The 15,384-nt window shown below is 46.0% G+C and overlaps 1 protein-coding gene across 8 annotated transcripts in view; it reads left to right on the forward strand.

Annotated features, from left to right (window-relative positions):
* PDZD2 (PDZ domain containing 2) overlaps positions 1–11,799 on the forward strand; it is a 340,075-nt gene extending 328,276 nt beyond the window's left edge. For 7 of the 8 annotated variants that reach the window (XM_081825945.1, XM_081825946.1, XM_081825947.1 and 4 more), the window contains 5 exons: positions 147–264; positions 3,594–3,695; positions 4,382–4,643; positions 7,290–7,424; positions 8,847–11,799. In XM_081825945.1, the coding sequence (XP_081682071.1) occupies positions 147–264; positions 3,594–3,695; positions 4,382–4,643; positions 7,290–7,424; positions 8,847–9,031 (802 nt within the window). In that variant the 3' untranslated portion in view covers positions 9,032–11,799. The remainder of the gene's footprint in view (positions 1–146; positions 265–3,593; positions 3,696–4,381; positions 4,644–7,289; positions 7,425–8,846) is intronic. The other variant, XR_014146865.1, reaches the window with a different exon arrangement.
* Positions 11,800–15,384: the final 3,585 nt, after the last annotated feature.

Here is a 15,384-nt window from a genome sequence, read left to right on the forward strand (position 1 = left end):
TGGAGAGTTACCATGACCAAAAGAGGGCATGACACTCAGAAAATGCCTGCAATTTGGTAGAAAGGAGATCATTTTAAATACATCCTTATGAAATGGAAAAATCGCCTTTTTCTTTAAGATTGTTCAAATATATTTATATTCTTTAGCTTGGATCAGCTTCTCATCTCAGCAGGGGACCAGCGAAGACTGCAGTCTGTTTTATCATCAGTGGGGTCCAAATCGACCGTCCTAACTCTCATTCAGGAAGCGAAAGCACAATCAGAGGTGAGTGAAACCGGACAGGCCGGGGAGAAGGAGCGGCGGCCGCGTGTGTGCCCAGGTGTGGGCCCCCAGCCCGGAGAGGCCCCCCAGAGCCCCGGAGAGCCCCACCCCGGGTCCGTGCAGGGCGTTCTTCAGCTGCGTCTGACTTCTCTCTCACTTTGCAGCTTGCTCCTCAAGCTAGGCCTTGTCTTGACTTCCAGGTGCAGCTGCTGTTTTAATTCCCCAGTGGTGACTAGCTGCCCTCCTCCTCACCCCCCACATCTGGAGTTTGTCTACAGAGGGTCCTCAGAACGGAACTGGGTGTCTTGGAGATGGGAGGGAATGACCACAAGCACAGCCCAGCCGCTAGGAGTACATTAACGACTTGTCAAGGGAGCCACCTGCTGGGGAAATGGGTTAGCGCGTCTGTGTAGCCCTGCCTGGACCCCCAGCCTCGGGGCTTCTGAAGCCTGGGGCTCAAGACAGTGTGGCTAATGGGTCCTTACAAATGAAGTCCTTCCATAAATCGGAGGTGACAGTAAACAACAAAAGAAGCCATGGTTCATATCTAGAATATGTCTCTGAAGAACAACATTAATTTCTCAGGACTACCCATAGAGATTCGAACCCTAATAAATGAGTATTTGTTTAGAGGAAAAAAAGCAAACATGAACAACTTCTCAACTGGTAATATACCTGGGTCACTGATGGATCCGAGAACACTGTTCCAGAAATTCTAATATTACCCAGAAGGGCTGTGATGTTGGCATCTACTGAGGAGTGAACCAGGATGGAGAGGCGGCCAGTTGCCCTTGGCTTACACTCCCTCTGGTCCGCAGCCCACTGGTTTCGGTCTGTGCAGTGAACCTTGAGACGTCCAGCATTTTTCACTCTCAGTAAAAGGGACTAGTCTGTCATCTCCCTTCTTCCTTCAACTTGTGGCAATAAGCAAGCATCTCCTGCATGCAAGTCTTCTTCTGGCACTTCCAGCCAAGGTGGCACAGTGGTATCACGCTTTGCGGGGTCCCTTGTCCTCCAGACATTTCAGTGTTAGAGAAAACGGAGAAGGAGAAAATCAAAAAGTCTCAACCAACTCACAAACGGGATGTGCATTTTCAGGGACCACAAACAAAAGGGGAGACTTTTTGTGTGGACAGGATGCCAAGCGCCACCAGGAGGGGTGGGGGGCATCCTCTGGGGCCTCCCCCGCCCTCGCTCTGGTTGTACACTCACCACCAGACACCCCTGTGGTCTGGTGCGGAAGCGCTTTCCTACTTGGATCACAATGCGGCTCTTCCCCTTATAATCCTGCAGGCTTCAGTTGCTTTCACGGAGCAGCATGAGCGGAGATGTCCTCGCTCTACCATCTTCAGAAGTTTCCTGCTTGCTTTTTGAGTGTGGTTTGTGGGTGCTGAAAATGGAACTGCACACGATTCCCTGTGGCTTCCTGATGGGGGCGCTGTGAGAGATCAGAGGCGGAAAACAAGCCCTGCCCCTCTGACCTCAACACACCCAAACCTTGGCGAGCTCTCGGGGCTGCATGGAGCTTCCCTGATGCTGTGCTAAGCTACTTAGAGGCGAGATTTGGCCTGACAGCTTCTAGCACACTTGTATCCTCAAACACAACTAGAAAATTTGAGTAAATTAAAATTTTGGTGTTACGTCCTGGAATGCAGGGGAATCCCATTTTCAAATATTGTCTTTGCTCCCATAAAGGCACTTAAGTCTCTGAGAAGCACTGCATTACCTCCCAGAAGCTACACAAAGGTCATTTACCAGACCACATGCTCCCATTTTCACTGAGAAAGCCTAGTCCTCATTCTCTCCACTGAACAGTGTCTGAGCGTGTAAACAGTTGGCCTGAGCAGTAAGTCTGCCCGATATTCTAGTGTTGACATACGGGGATTTGGGTTGAATGAACTTCTTTAGGGAGGTGTAAAATGTTTGGGGTTACTCTTTAGGACACACTAATGGAACTAAACTCTTTCTTTTAAATATTGGGTTCCTTCCCCAGCACACTACGGAGCTGGGTCTCTCTCTTCAGTGTTCTCACTTTCTCTCATCAAAGCAACCCTGAAGGAGTTAGATTCTTCTTCTGTTGCTGAGCTGAAAACACCCTGAACTGACAGATTATATATCACTTCATGGGGAACCTCGCAATGCAGATCTTTAAAATGTTGCTCATCATACATAGTGTGTGAGCAGAAGAAGTAAAAATTCAGAATTAGCTAAAATGTTTTATTTCAAAATATCTTTTGTTTGATGCTTGAAACATAGGACATCCTTTTGTTACTTAACCCTAGGACACTACTAGGAATATTCTAGTCTCGATTCGAGTTGACAAAGTACTTTATTTTTTAACATACTTTGTATTTTATGACAGTTCAACTGCACCTGAAATCCAATGAACTGAACATGGCGGGATGGGGCCTCAGGGGACATAAAAACTGGTGGCCTCAGTTCCTCTCATCCTGCCTCTTGGCATTACTTCTCTCTGATCTTGTTGACACTGGCTTGGCTAAACTGTAGACAAATAGTTGTACAATAAAGAATCCCCCTTCAAGATCAAATGATGTGCTATGATCAGATTTGGGAAGACATAATCTGGTGCCTGGAATAGCTCCTAAATTGTCCCCTGTCCCTGCCCCATCCTGGCTCATGTCCACCCTAAACATGGGTCTGTAGCTACAGGATGGACCCTCAAAACACCATCGTGTCAGCACCACCCAGGAGGGGTGCAGGATGCTTGAGGTGAAGCTCCTCCGATTCCAATACTGTGTGAAAGCTCCCGAATAACCACTGGGGTTCGTGCTGAGCAGCTCTGCAGGAGGACTCTTGGCACCAGGAATATACAGTTAGTTGCCTCTTGAACAACACAAGTCCACTTTTGCACGAGATTTTTCCAGTACTGTAAATGCATTCTCTTATGATTTTTTTAAGATTATATTTATTCATCAGAGCAAGAGAGGAGAGATCGAGCACAAGCAGGGGAGCAGCAGAGGGAGAAGCAGGCTTCCCGCTGAGCAGGGAGCCCGATGCGGGGCTCGATCCCAGGACCCTGGAACCATGACCTGAGCCGAAGGCAGACGCTTAACTGACTGAGCCACCCGGGCATCACTTCCTTATGATTTTCTTAATCACATTCTTTTGCCCTAGCTTTAAGAACAGGGTCTATAATACAACATAGAAAATTAACCAACTGTTTCTAAGTAAGGCTTCCAGTCAACAGCAGGCTCTTAGTGGTTAAGTTTTAGGGATGACGTTCTGTGCAGATTTGACCGTGCGGAGGTCGGTGAGCCACCCCCTGGGTTATTCAAAGGTCAACTGGACTTTTTTCTGTTTCTTTTTACTAGAATAAAGAAGATGTTTGCTTCATCGTCTTGAATAAAAAAGAAGGCTCAGGTCTGGGATTCACTGTGGCAGGAGGGACAGATGTGGAGCCGAAACCAGTTGTGGTAAGTGACCACGTCAAGATGCTCCCCGGGAAGTCACTTCTGACACAGTCTCAGAGGTGCTCAGGACAAAATTCCCACCCGTGAGCTCACAGCACGCTGCTGTTTGTCTCCTCCTAACAAAGCAAAAGTGGCAAAGCGGGGGGAGTAGGACATAATCTAGCCATTGGCAAAGATACACATTTTTACCACAGAGCCGACCGATGTGCAGACCGAGTGCCCTATTGGATGCCAGTACGTGTAAGCACGGTTTTCTGGAGTTTCCTCATGTTCACCTAAATACTTAAGCACTAGAAAAACACGAGAATCAACTGACCCAATCTGCATGTGCTTCTGTAATTACTTCCTTCTCAAGAACCATCTCCAATTTTAGATCACTCAGAGGCCTCTGAGATCACGAGGCAGGCCACCCCCATGAGGCCAGACCAGGTCCTGTTCGTTCTTGTGACCTTACTGCCCGGTGGAGCGCCAGGCACAGATCAGACGCTCGAGAGAAGTTGAGGAAAAAATGTATTCAGATGCCGGCACCGACCTTTGTAATTCCCTCCCTCACACCGCACAGGCTTTCAATGAACCGCGTTCATAGGATTTTGCAAACTTGCCATTAGAAAGTTCCTCTACTACAGACTTGCATCTGCCCTTTTGCTTTGACTGAAGTTTCCAAAGCTTTTGTCTTCTCCTTGCCCCAGGTGCACAGGGTGTGTTCTCAGGGGGCTGCTTCTCAGGAAGGGACTGTGAACCGAGGGGATGTCCTTCTGTCCGTCAATGGCGCCTCGCTGGCTGGCTTAGTCCATGGGGATGTCCTCAAGATTCTGCACCAGGCACAGCTGCACAGAGATGTGCTCGTGGTCATCAGGAAAGGGAACGATCGGCCCAGAGCCTCCAGTGGGCAGGAAGCCAGTGGGAAGGGCGCGCTCTCCAGGAAGGCCAGCCCGCTGGAGCCAGGTGTAGGTAAGACACCAGCCCAGCAACCGGCCGGGTGTGAGCAACCGGCAGGGCAGGTTCTGGCTGAACAAAAAGGAACCTAACTACTCTCATGAGGGTCAGAGAAATCAAATAGAGGGGCGCATGGTGGCTCCATCGGTTAAGCGTCCAGCTCTTGATTTCAACTCAGGTCATGATCTCAGGGTCGTGAGATCGAGCCCCCATCAGGCTCCACACTGGGCTTGGAGCCTGCTTAGGATTCTCTGTTCTGTCCTGCCCCTCCCACCCCCTAGCCCCACACCATCTCTCTCTCTCTAAAAAAAAAAAAAGAAAAGAAATCAAATGTAGTGACGTCTAATGTTTGTGGATACTTCTTGAAAAAGCAGTGTTCCTAGTAAGTTAGAAACCACTGCCCCCCTGTCATTAAAGCCATACTGTCGAAGGCTTTGAACGACTGCTTGACAGCTTCTCTGCATGCATGAAGAAAGAAGTCCTTTCACATTTATATCTTCTTAGGACTTAGGTAAAACACGAAACTCTTGTGATAAGGGGAATCATGGAGAGTATGCAGAAATTCCAAACTGCCATTTGTCCTTGGAAACACCAGGGTTTGTATTCTTTCCTGTTTTAGAAGAACATAAGGAAATGAGGGGGCACAAATGTTTAAAAACAGAGACTGTAGCCTTAATCAACCAAGAGCTTATAAAAAGAGGTTGAGAAGTGGATTTCCTAAGCGCCTTCCATACTGTCATCCCAAGGCTCGCTGGGAAGGCATACGAGGTATTTACTCGGAACTAAGTACTGCTTCTGTTTCTGAAGCACAAGGCTGAGGGCGGCCTTCAGAGAACTACTTCAGACCTCCGTGGTGTCCTCTCCCTTGGAGTTCAGGAGCAATGTCTTTAGTCCTGAGAGCACGGAGAGCCTCTGGAAGCTCAGGTCAGGGCACTGCCTTCTGGAGAGGTCTTTGGTTTCTTCTCAACATCTCTCCCTAGTAAAGTCAAGGGTAGTTGAATTCCTCTGTTCAACTTGGCTTCAGGGTGGCCTGGGCTATCCGTGATTTCTTTGCTGAAAACAGCACTCATTTCCACTGAACAGATGGGAAACTCTTCCTGTCCAGATGCCTCCACAGGCCAGAAGTATTCTCACCCTTCTGCTCTGTTGTCTTGCTTTTGCGCGTCTAGAAAACTGAAGCCCGTCTCAACACTGGGAAACACCTTAAGTCCTCAGACCTTGTCATGCTCACCTTTGCCCCAGCACTGTCTCAATTGTTTGGTCTATTTTCAATGGATCCAAGAAACTTAACATCACAGGAAATTCCTGGCAGCTTCCAGAGTTTTTAAGCCTCATGAACTTGGGATATGGAAGGCTATTGTCATTTATAATCAATCATTAAGTATTCCTGGGACACCTTCAGAACATCTGGCCTTGAACCAGATTCTATAGAGTCACTAAATTATAAGCACTTTCAGGGCTTAAACTTTTTCATAGTCCTATTCCTTAAAATTCCCCTGCCCAGGGCTCCACCTGAACCCACGGAATTATCCCTTCACGTGCCCCGAGAGCATCCCACTTGAGGACAGACGCGGTGGGCTGCACAACAGAGGCACCTAGGAAGCTTTTTAAAATCCTACTGCCCAGCAAATTCACCAGCTCAATTAAATCAGGGCCCTGAGTCACTAGCTTTCTAAGGTTCCTAGGTGATTTCAGTAGAATCTGGCCCAGAGCTGAGAGCCGCTGTAATGGGCCTGTTCTCCTGTTTAACAGCAAGTCAAATCACCTATTGAAATTCCTGTGGCACATTGCCTTCAGACCCCGTGGACGTAGAGTGACCTTCTTCAAACCACACTAATGGACCTTTCTGTTCAAAGGCAGGGATGCTAGCTACCTTAGCCTCAAGCCCAAGTGGGCAGTTTGCACGCGTTTGTTGCAGTGGGGGACCCGTTGCCAGGGAAACGTGCCCCCCGACACACACCCCCGTGGAGAGAGATGGCAGCAAGGGCAGGAGCATGCGCAGCAGAAGGGGGAAGGCGCAGAGCTCCGGGACCCACGATCACAGTCTCACGTGAGGCCTGGCACTGGGGTGTTGCAGGTTATCAGTGCCAGACTGTGACCCTCTGCTGCCGTCGGCACTCAGGGTCGGCAGGACATTGAATCTGATTCCCCAAGCGTGACTTCACTGAGACACACGACCACAGTGTACGGGGCTTGCCAAGAGCAGTCTGGCCTCTGAGGGTTTCTGCTTGGGCCCCAAAGCTGCCTCCATGCTCACAGAAAGTGCTCAGGGGCGCCTGTGTGGCTCAGTCAGTTGAGTGTCTGGCTCTCGATTTCGGCTCGGGTCATGATCCCAGGTTCCTGGAATGGAGCCCCGCATCACGCTCTGCGCTCAGCAGGGAGTCTGCTTCTCCCTCTCCCTCTGGCCCTCCCCCCTGCTCACGTGCATGTGCTCCCTCCCTTAAATACATAAATCTTTAAAAAAAAAAAAAATGCTTTGAAGAGCAAATGGTGCATGTACAGCAGGAACATAGCCACGAGGTCAGCTCCAAATTTGGGAGACCAATCCTAACGCTGGTTTCAAAGGGAGACGGGACTCAGGGGCGCTGGGGTAATACATTTGGGGGACTGGAGAGGTGGTGATGAGTGTCATTTCCATCCTTACCAATGTCGTTGCTGCAGGGAGAAGCGTACCTTCACATGATGCGCTGTGTGTCGAAGTGCTGAAGACCTCTGCTGGGCTGGGCTTGAGTCTGGATGGAGGAAAATCCTCTATGGCTGGAGATGGGCCCCTGTTCGTTAAAAGAGTATACAAAGGTAACGCCCTAGAAAAGCCAGTCGGCTGTTTTCTGTGTATGACTGTGCCTTCCCTTTGGAAAATGTTTTCATTCTCTCTCACATACAGGGTGTACTATGTGTCAGCCCTGTTGTGTTTTACATGTATGAACTCATGTTGCTCCCCCCCCGCCGACAATCCTATTATCCCTGTTTCACAAAGGAGAGAGTGTGCCACAGGGGAATTACACAAGCACCTAAGGTCACACACACAAGTGACAGAACAAGGCTTGAACCCAGGCAGTCCGGCTCCAGGGTCTGTGTCCCTAACCTCCATACTAGATCCCTAACTCCGTGTTCGTAACTAGTATTAGCTGTAACTCATGTAAACATACCAAGTTAATGCCATCAAGAATTGCCAGCCAGGGGTAATTAACATTGACCAAGATTGTATTTATTTCAAATTGCAAATACTAGACTTCAGGAAGGTAAGATGAGAGCAGTAAAGATCGTTGAAGTATGTGGTAGATACAAGGTCTCTTTATGAACTTGAATAATTATTTTATGATCTTGGACAGTTCTCAAAAATCTCTTCAAGTTCCTGAGCTACACAATTATATTCAAAAAGTATAATTATACTGGGGCACCTGGGTGGCTCAGTTCCTAATCTCAGGGTCGTGAGAGTGAGCCCCCTGTGGGGCTCCATGCTCAGCGGGGAGTCTGTGATTCTCTCTCCCCCTCTGCCGCTCGCCCCCAGCTCTCAACGCGCGCTCATTCTAACTTATCTTTTAAAAAGTATAATTATACTAATAATATCAGTACATATAAAAATCTGTATATCCTATTATATATAATAGTTAATATTAAGAGTATCAGTATGTAATATATAGAACATACTCATGGGGCGCCTGGGTGGCTCAGTCATTAAGCGTCTGCCTTTAGCTCAGGTCATGATCCCAGGGTCCTGGGATCGAGCCCCGCATCGGGCTCCCTGCTCCGCGGGAAGCCTGCTTCTCCCTCTCCCACTCCCCCTGCTTGTGCTCCCTCTCTCACTGTGTCTTTGTCAAATAAATAAAATCTTTAAAAAAAAGAAAAAACCAACATACTCATAACCTTGTTATAGAGAAAGCCGGGTGTAGAAATATGTAGAGCTGTGTAAGTAATCTCCACAGTCACTGATTGGCGATCACGGTACATTGGATAGAAGTGGAACCTGTATTCCTGCATTTACTAGGCATTTGGATTGTTGATTAAATACGCTGAAAATACCTTCTCCTAGTCCATTGCTTATGTAGTTAAATTTTTCATGGGTATATGCTCTGTGTGTCTTAAGAACGATTTCCCTATCCTAAGAACATGGGCCTATCATTCACAGATTTTTCTCATTTAAGTTTTTAGCTTACTTGGAATTTATTTTGAACACTATGAAAGTGCCCAGGCATTATTCTGCATTTATTCTCACAGGTGGTGCAGCTGAACAAGCTGGAACAATAGAAGCTGGAGATGAAATTCTTGCCATTAATGGGAAACCCCTGGTGGGGCTCATGCACTTTGATGCCTGGAATATTATGAAGTCTGTCCCAGAGGGACCCGTGCAGCTGGTAATTAGGAAGCACAGGAATCCTTCCTACAACAGGCACCGGGAGTGACACTCACTAGTGGTGCTGGTTACATTTTTTAACAAGAATCTCCTTTTCTCAGTTCCCTTACTTTAGCAAATCAGAATAACTTCTTTAAACAGTGGGTTCCTACACAGTATAGGCAAGGACTATAAAAATCTCCAGGTTTTTACTCCTAAAAGAAGAGCTGACCTCTGTGTGCGACGGCGACAGCGATGACCTCTGGAAGCCTGCTCCCCGGACCACGAGGCCAGGAGGGATGCTTTTGCTCCGGTGCCTGTCCCCTGCCTTTTAGGTTCACTGATGGGGACACAAGATGTGGCATGTCATCTTCTTCATTCGAAACACCTACTTAAGACCTGCGCATCCCTCCCCTCCTCGCTCACCGTACCCAATCCTGGCAGTGAGGGAGCTAACCCGGTCTGAGGGGCAACACCAATGTCACAAGTGAAGGACTACAGTTTTATATAGTTTTGTAAGTAAATAAGAGAACGCTTTTAGGCACATTCAGTGGAAGGAACTGTAGGTCTGTACGTTATGGTGAAAAGAAAGTGAGACTTAAAAAAAAGAAAGAAAGAAAAAATCAGTTATGACCTAACAGTTAAGCTGAGCTCAGGAATTATCCAAAAATGAAAAAGCAAAATAACAAAGTGGTATTTTTTAATGAGTGTAATGTGCAATGTATGGCTGCAGAGTTCAACTCAGTGGATTACGGATCATCATGAAGTGCTGATCGTGATCTGAAAGTGTAAGTCGTAAGGCTATTTTACAGAAATGCCGTTCTGATAAACCATACTAAATAGCCATGAACTTTGCTGCTTAGAATGAGCAGCAAGTTCCAGCTCCGAAAGCACCTTGCATCTAAGTCGGAACTGGTCTTGAATAAGTGCTGGAATTCAAGACCAGTCAACACAGGAGTGGGCAGAAATACTACAGTCACTGGGTTTCCATTTCTATATTTTACGCACTCCAAACACTAATTTAAGCTAAATTTTTAGAAATCTTTTTAGCATCCTTGGATTTATAAACATAGGCATTACATTTACAACCCCAAGGGCGGAGCTTAAAAATAATCCTTTTAGGGGGCTTTGGGGAGGGTTGGTTGGTCTTCCCCTTGCCCAACAAGCGTAAGAATAGCCCCTTTCTGAGCACTGGCCCGCTCTTCCTGACCTGGGTGTAAGGACGCCTCTGCAGTGACGGACGTGTTTGCTGCTTTTGTTTTCCTGTTTTGCAAACTCTTCCTTAGGCCAAAACTATTTCCGTGCCGAAGACTGCTGTGCCTCACACTGCCCGTGAAACTCGTCCCGGCTGCTCTCCTGTCAAAGCATGACTTCTTCCCAGTAGCTGCTCCCAGTCCCAAAACTGGCTTTTCTCCTCCGTACTGGCACCTTCTTTTCTTAAATTCCAAACCTCCATCAGCTTCATTTACCAAAATGAAAGAAGACGACAATGGGGAGTGCGGGTGAGTCACTCTTTCAAGGTAAAGAAGCAGAACTGTGTCGCACAACCCAGATCCGAGGGGGAAGCAGACCAGCTGCTCGAGTCCTGGGAATACGGGTGAGGACGCCAAACCTGCGTGCATGAGGATGCCCAGGTTTTATGTTGGACGCTTCTTTCAATAACCTACAGCCTGGGTCTATGGCTTAGCGAAAAGAACTGAGGTCACTGTACACCCCCCCGCCCCAATCATGGAGATGCTTGAGCTGTCACCTTTGTACATCGTTTTTCCGAGTGACTCATCCCTTACAGAAAACCTCCCTATATAGAGTTGGCCCACAGGGGTCTCTCAGATGAGAATGAAGTATCTGGCTGGTGTGAGCCCAGATTTCTCTTTTTTTTTTTTAACAGGTTATACAAAAGAGAATGTGGTACAAAAGTTAGCTAGAAAGACCTGATTAATTTAGCTTCTACTTTTCACTACACTTCCAGGTAGGATACTATAGGCAGTCAGTGCAAGGTGCATGCTAGATTGTTTTTAAGTTTCTGGGGTCAGTTGTGTGGTTTCTGCTTTCCTGCCTAAATGGTAAGAGAATATTTGCCTCCACTCTTCCAGCTGTGCCTCCTAGTAAGAAATTCACAGTCCTATGTGAACAGACCAGAATTTCTAGAGCAATTTGGAGCAATGGAACAGTCTCCTTCTGAGAGTCTCTCATCATCATATCTGAAGAGTGCAAGGGTAGACCTTTCACTCTACTAGCCTAAAGTAGGCTGAAGTCATCATTTCTAGTAGATCTTGCCAGAAGGGTTTCCCTGGCCAACAGCTGGAACTTAAGGGAGAAAGCAAAAGGCTAAACTATCTCTGACCCTAAGACAGAAAGCTACTTATTTGTCTTCAATGTTCAAGGCATGACTAGTATTTCTAATTAGTCTAATTCCCACACTTCCTGAAGTGAGCACTAATGGTAATTATATTATCCTACTAAAAAATTTCATTGTTTTGGTTTTCTAATTCATCAGTCATCTACAATAAGCTATGAGGGTAAATACATGTTATAACAAGTAAACTGTAGTTGCAAGGATATTCTGTGAAGGTTGAAATAGGTTGGGTTGCATTTCTGTCCTCCAAAACACATCTCATTTAATTTTATGGTTGACTTAATTGGCACCACACCTGTTGTATGATATTCTACATTATCCTTTATTTATGTAAAATAAAATGCCTTATATATTATTGAAGAGTTAAGTGCAATAATATGAAATAGCCTGTACATTTTTAAAATGTTGTCGCCAAGTTATGTAAATCCACATCTCTGTAAACCTTTTTTAAGTAATTTTAAAAAAATAAACACTGCTTACTACTTGTTTTTTTTTAAATTCTGCCATCTATAAAGTAACCTTGTAAAATCTCAAGATAAGAAATGTTTATTACCTAAATTATTACATCAATGAGTGAGCAGTCCAAAAGCAACAGAAAATCAACAACTCTTACAGGGCCACACTAAGGATCTGGCCTAATCGAAAGCCATTCCACCTCCTGAAATCTTAAACATCCCATGCCTTTGCAACTTCCTCACCTTCTGGATCTTACCCACCCCCCCTTCTTCCCATTACTACTTAAGTCTTCTGTTTCAGCAGGCCCTCTAATCCCCTGACAACTGTCCATCTTCTCCCCATCAGAACCCCACCCTTTCATTTCTACTCTGTTCAGACTAGACCCATGGTACAGCACAAGCTCCACCCAGACTCCTCACCCTCGTCCCAGCTAATCAGGGATCCTTCCTTCCAACTAGCCAGTTGGTTCCTACACTCCCATTCCTAGAGAAAATCCTACAACCACACAGAATAATGCTGCTAGAAATTCCTGGTTTCCAACCACAACTGAACTCCCCATGCTACTCAGCAATTGTTTGTCAGTTTTTTTTTTTCTCCCACTTGTTTATAATGACTACAGTTCCTCCTTTCTCTCAAAACCGCTACCTACTCACCTCCCCCTACCACATGCTTGGGTGACCTGGGATCCTCCTTCATAAAAATAAAAAGCATCTAGTTTACTTAGGCTCTTCTGATTTTATGATGCAGACACCAACCTAGAATAGCACAAGAAAGAAGATAAGATGGCATCTCACAGAAATCTAAGAATGGGACTCAGCACATGACCAGGCCTCTGAGACTGGAGGAACAATGGGGTTCATGGGTGTTCACTCAGTGCCCTCCGCTGATAAGACTCCCTTGCTATATGTGGGTCTATTTCTGCAGAAGCACTTCTCCTTCTACCAGTTGGTGGCCTTATCCTCCAACTCTTCATACCTTTTCTTAGAAACCTTATGAATGCCATTTTGTCACAATTTTGGCCTCTGTATCACAGAATTTCTCTGGACCTACCAGCTGCTGCCTGCCTGATTTTTTCCACATATACCCCAAAAGTAAGATTCTGACCGGCTCACTCCCACTTGGGTAGAACTTCTTCTGGGAGAGAGTGAGCTTATTTGTTCACATTAACTCTTCTAAAACCCAAATACAAAGAGGGAAACTGGTGTTTTAATACAATATAGAAATAGCCCATTCTATGAATGTTGGAGACTACATACCAGGTACAGTAAAATCCAAGACCAAACTGAAAAACAATGAAATAGGATACAATTCTAAGTGACAGAAAGCAAAGGACGTATGAAATTAGAGTTCTGAAGAATGCCACCGAAAGTCTTAACTTGGAGAAAGGGGATTACAGGAGAAAGTGGGCCCCAGAAAAAGCAGGAAGCACCCAAAATTGGAGCCATTAACACTCCTCAGAATGATAGGAAGGGTGAGGTTGAAGAGGGGGGATTGTTTTGGGGCACCTGGGTGGCTCAGTCGTTAAGCGTCTGGCTTCGGCTCAGGTCATGATCCCAGGGTCCTGGGATCGAGCTCCACATCGGGCTCCCTGCTCGGTGGGAAGCCTGCTTCTCTCTCTCCCACTTACCCTACCGTGTTCTCTCTCTGGCTGTCTCTCTCTGTCAAATAAATAAATAAAATCTTTAAAAAAAAAAGAGGGGGGATTGTTTTAATTTTTCCAGGTACCTGGGTCAGCCTAGGCAGGCAGAGGAGTAACACGCAAGGAATGGTCTGATCTGAGGGGAGTCCCTGCCAGCTAGGACCTTACCACAAAAGGGCTCAACTAATTCAGCTGCTGCAACTCACCCACCCCATAAAGGCTACAGCAAGTACCACTCAACACAGCCTCCTCCCAATCCCCCCCAAATAGCTATCTGAAATAAGATTAAAATTGGCTGCTGGGGGCGCCTGGGTGGCACAGTCAGTTAAGCATCCAACTCTTGATTTTGGCTCAAACCATGATCTCAGGATCGTGAGATCAAGCCCTGCATCAGGCTCATGAGTCAGCTTGTCCCTCTCCCTCTGCTCCTCCCCTCCCGCTTGCACTCACTTTCTCTCATGCTCTTGCTCTAAAATAAATAAAATCTTAAAACTGGCTGCTATCCAACTTTCCTCTCTCATCCTAAAGGATGAACTGAACATATTAAACACAGAGATCTAATATATCCACTACTAACCAATCCTGGGCAAAGAACAGGCTTAGATAGAACCCTCCCCCGACCCCCACCATAAACAACTTAGTTCAACAAAGGTCCTCCTCATGAAGACAGAACTGGAAAAGGTGGCGGGAGAATGCTGAAAGAGAATATGCAAAAGGCAGATTAAAAAAATACAATGTGGAGGGCTACCTTGGGTATCAGAAGAAAATTATAAACAAACTGTTTCGTATTCTCAATGTAATTAAAAAGAATGTAGCTTCTAAGAAACGTAAGCTCAAAGAAGAATTAAAATCAGGTGAGATTAATATGGATCTGGTAGAACTAAGAACAGAAACTGAAGAGACCACCTTACCAAACTAAAGCCGTATCAGATGCATCAAGTCAAATCAAACTGCAGAAACCCAAGTCAGTGACACTGAAGATGAACTTGAAAAATGTTTAGAATATAATGAAAATCGGCAAAGCATATTCATAAATAAAATAAAAATCCTGATGAAATGTTAGACAGCAGAATCCAGCAATGCACTAAAGAAAATACCAAGCCTAAATGATGTTAATTCCAGTACATGAATGGTATGAAATTAAGAAATCATCAAGCCCCACCATCGGGCTCTGCACTCAGCAGGGAGTAGCTTGTCCCTCTCTTTCTGCCCCTCCCCTCCGCTCATGCGCTCTCTCTCTCAAATAAAATCTTTAAAAATATCTTCATTATATTAGGACCAAAAAGAAAAAAAATTATGAAAGACATCAATAAATACTTTTTTAGGGGCACCTGGGTGGCTCAGTCGTTAAGCGTCTGCCTTCGGCTCAGGTCATGATCCCAGGGTCCTGGGATCGAGCCCCGCATCGGGCTCCCTGCTCTGCGGGGAGCCTGCTTCTCCCTCTCCCCTCCCCCCAACTTGTGTTCCCTCTCTCGCTGGTCTCTGTCAAATAAATAAATAAAATCTTTAAAAAATAAATACTTTTTTAAAGTCTGCATCATACTGTATTTTTTTAATCATAAGGTGAATAGGAGGCTGAATTCAGAAGCTATCAAACAACAGACTCATAATTTAACCAGACTACATCCAAACTAAAACCCAGGGGCTAATCTCAGCAGATTCGGGCAAGATGGCAGAACAGTGATAGTCTTTTAATCTCCTCACATCCCACCCATTCTCTGCTCACTGCTACCACCACACACACGCACAGCAACCAGGATGGAAAAACCATGGTAAACATCTACAACCAAACCAGGCATGAAAGTACCCCCACAAACCTATACCAACAGGCAGGGACAAACTACTAACAACAAGATCGATCTGGTATTGGGATCTGTGCAAGGGAAGCAGAGGAAGCAACAGGGCATCTGACTGCCAAGGACACGGCACCATAAGCAACGTAACCAACAGGGGAGCAGAGACAGATCTCAGA

This window comes from Leptonychotes weddellii, chromosome 7, assembly GCF_054177405.1.
Source record: "Leptonychotes weddellii isolate Sample4059 chromosome 7, ASM5417740v2, whole genome shotgun sequence".
Taxonomy (NCBI): Eukaryota; Metazoa; Chordata; class Mammalia; order Carnivora; family Phocidae; genus Leptonychotes; species Leptonychotes weddellii.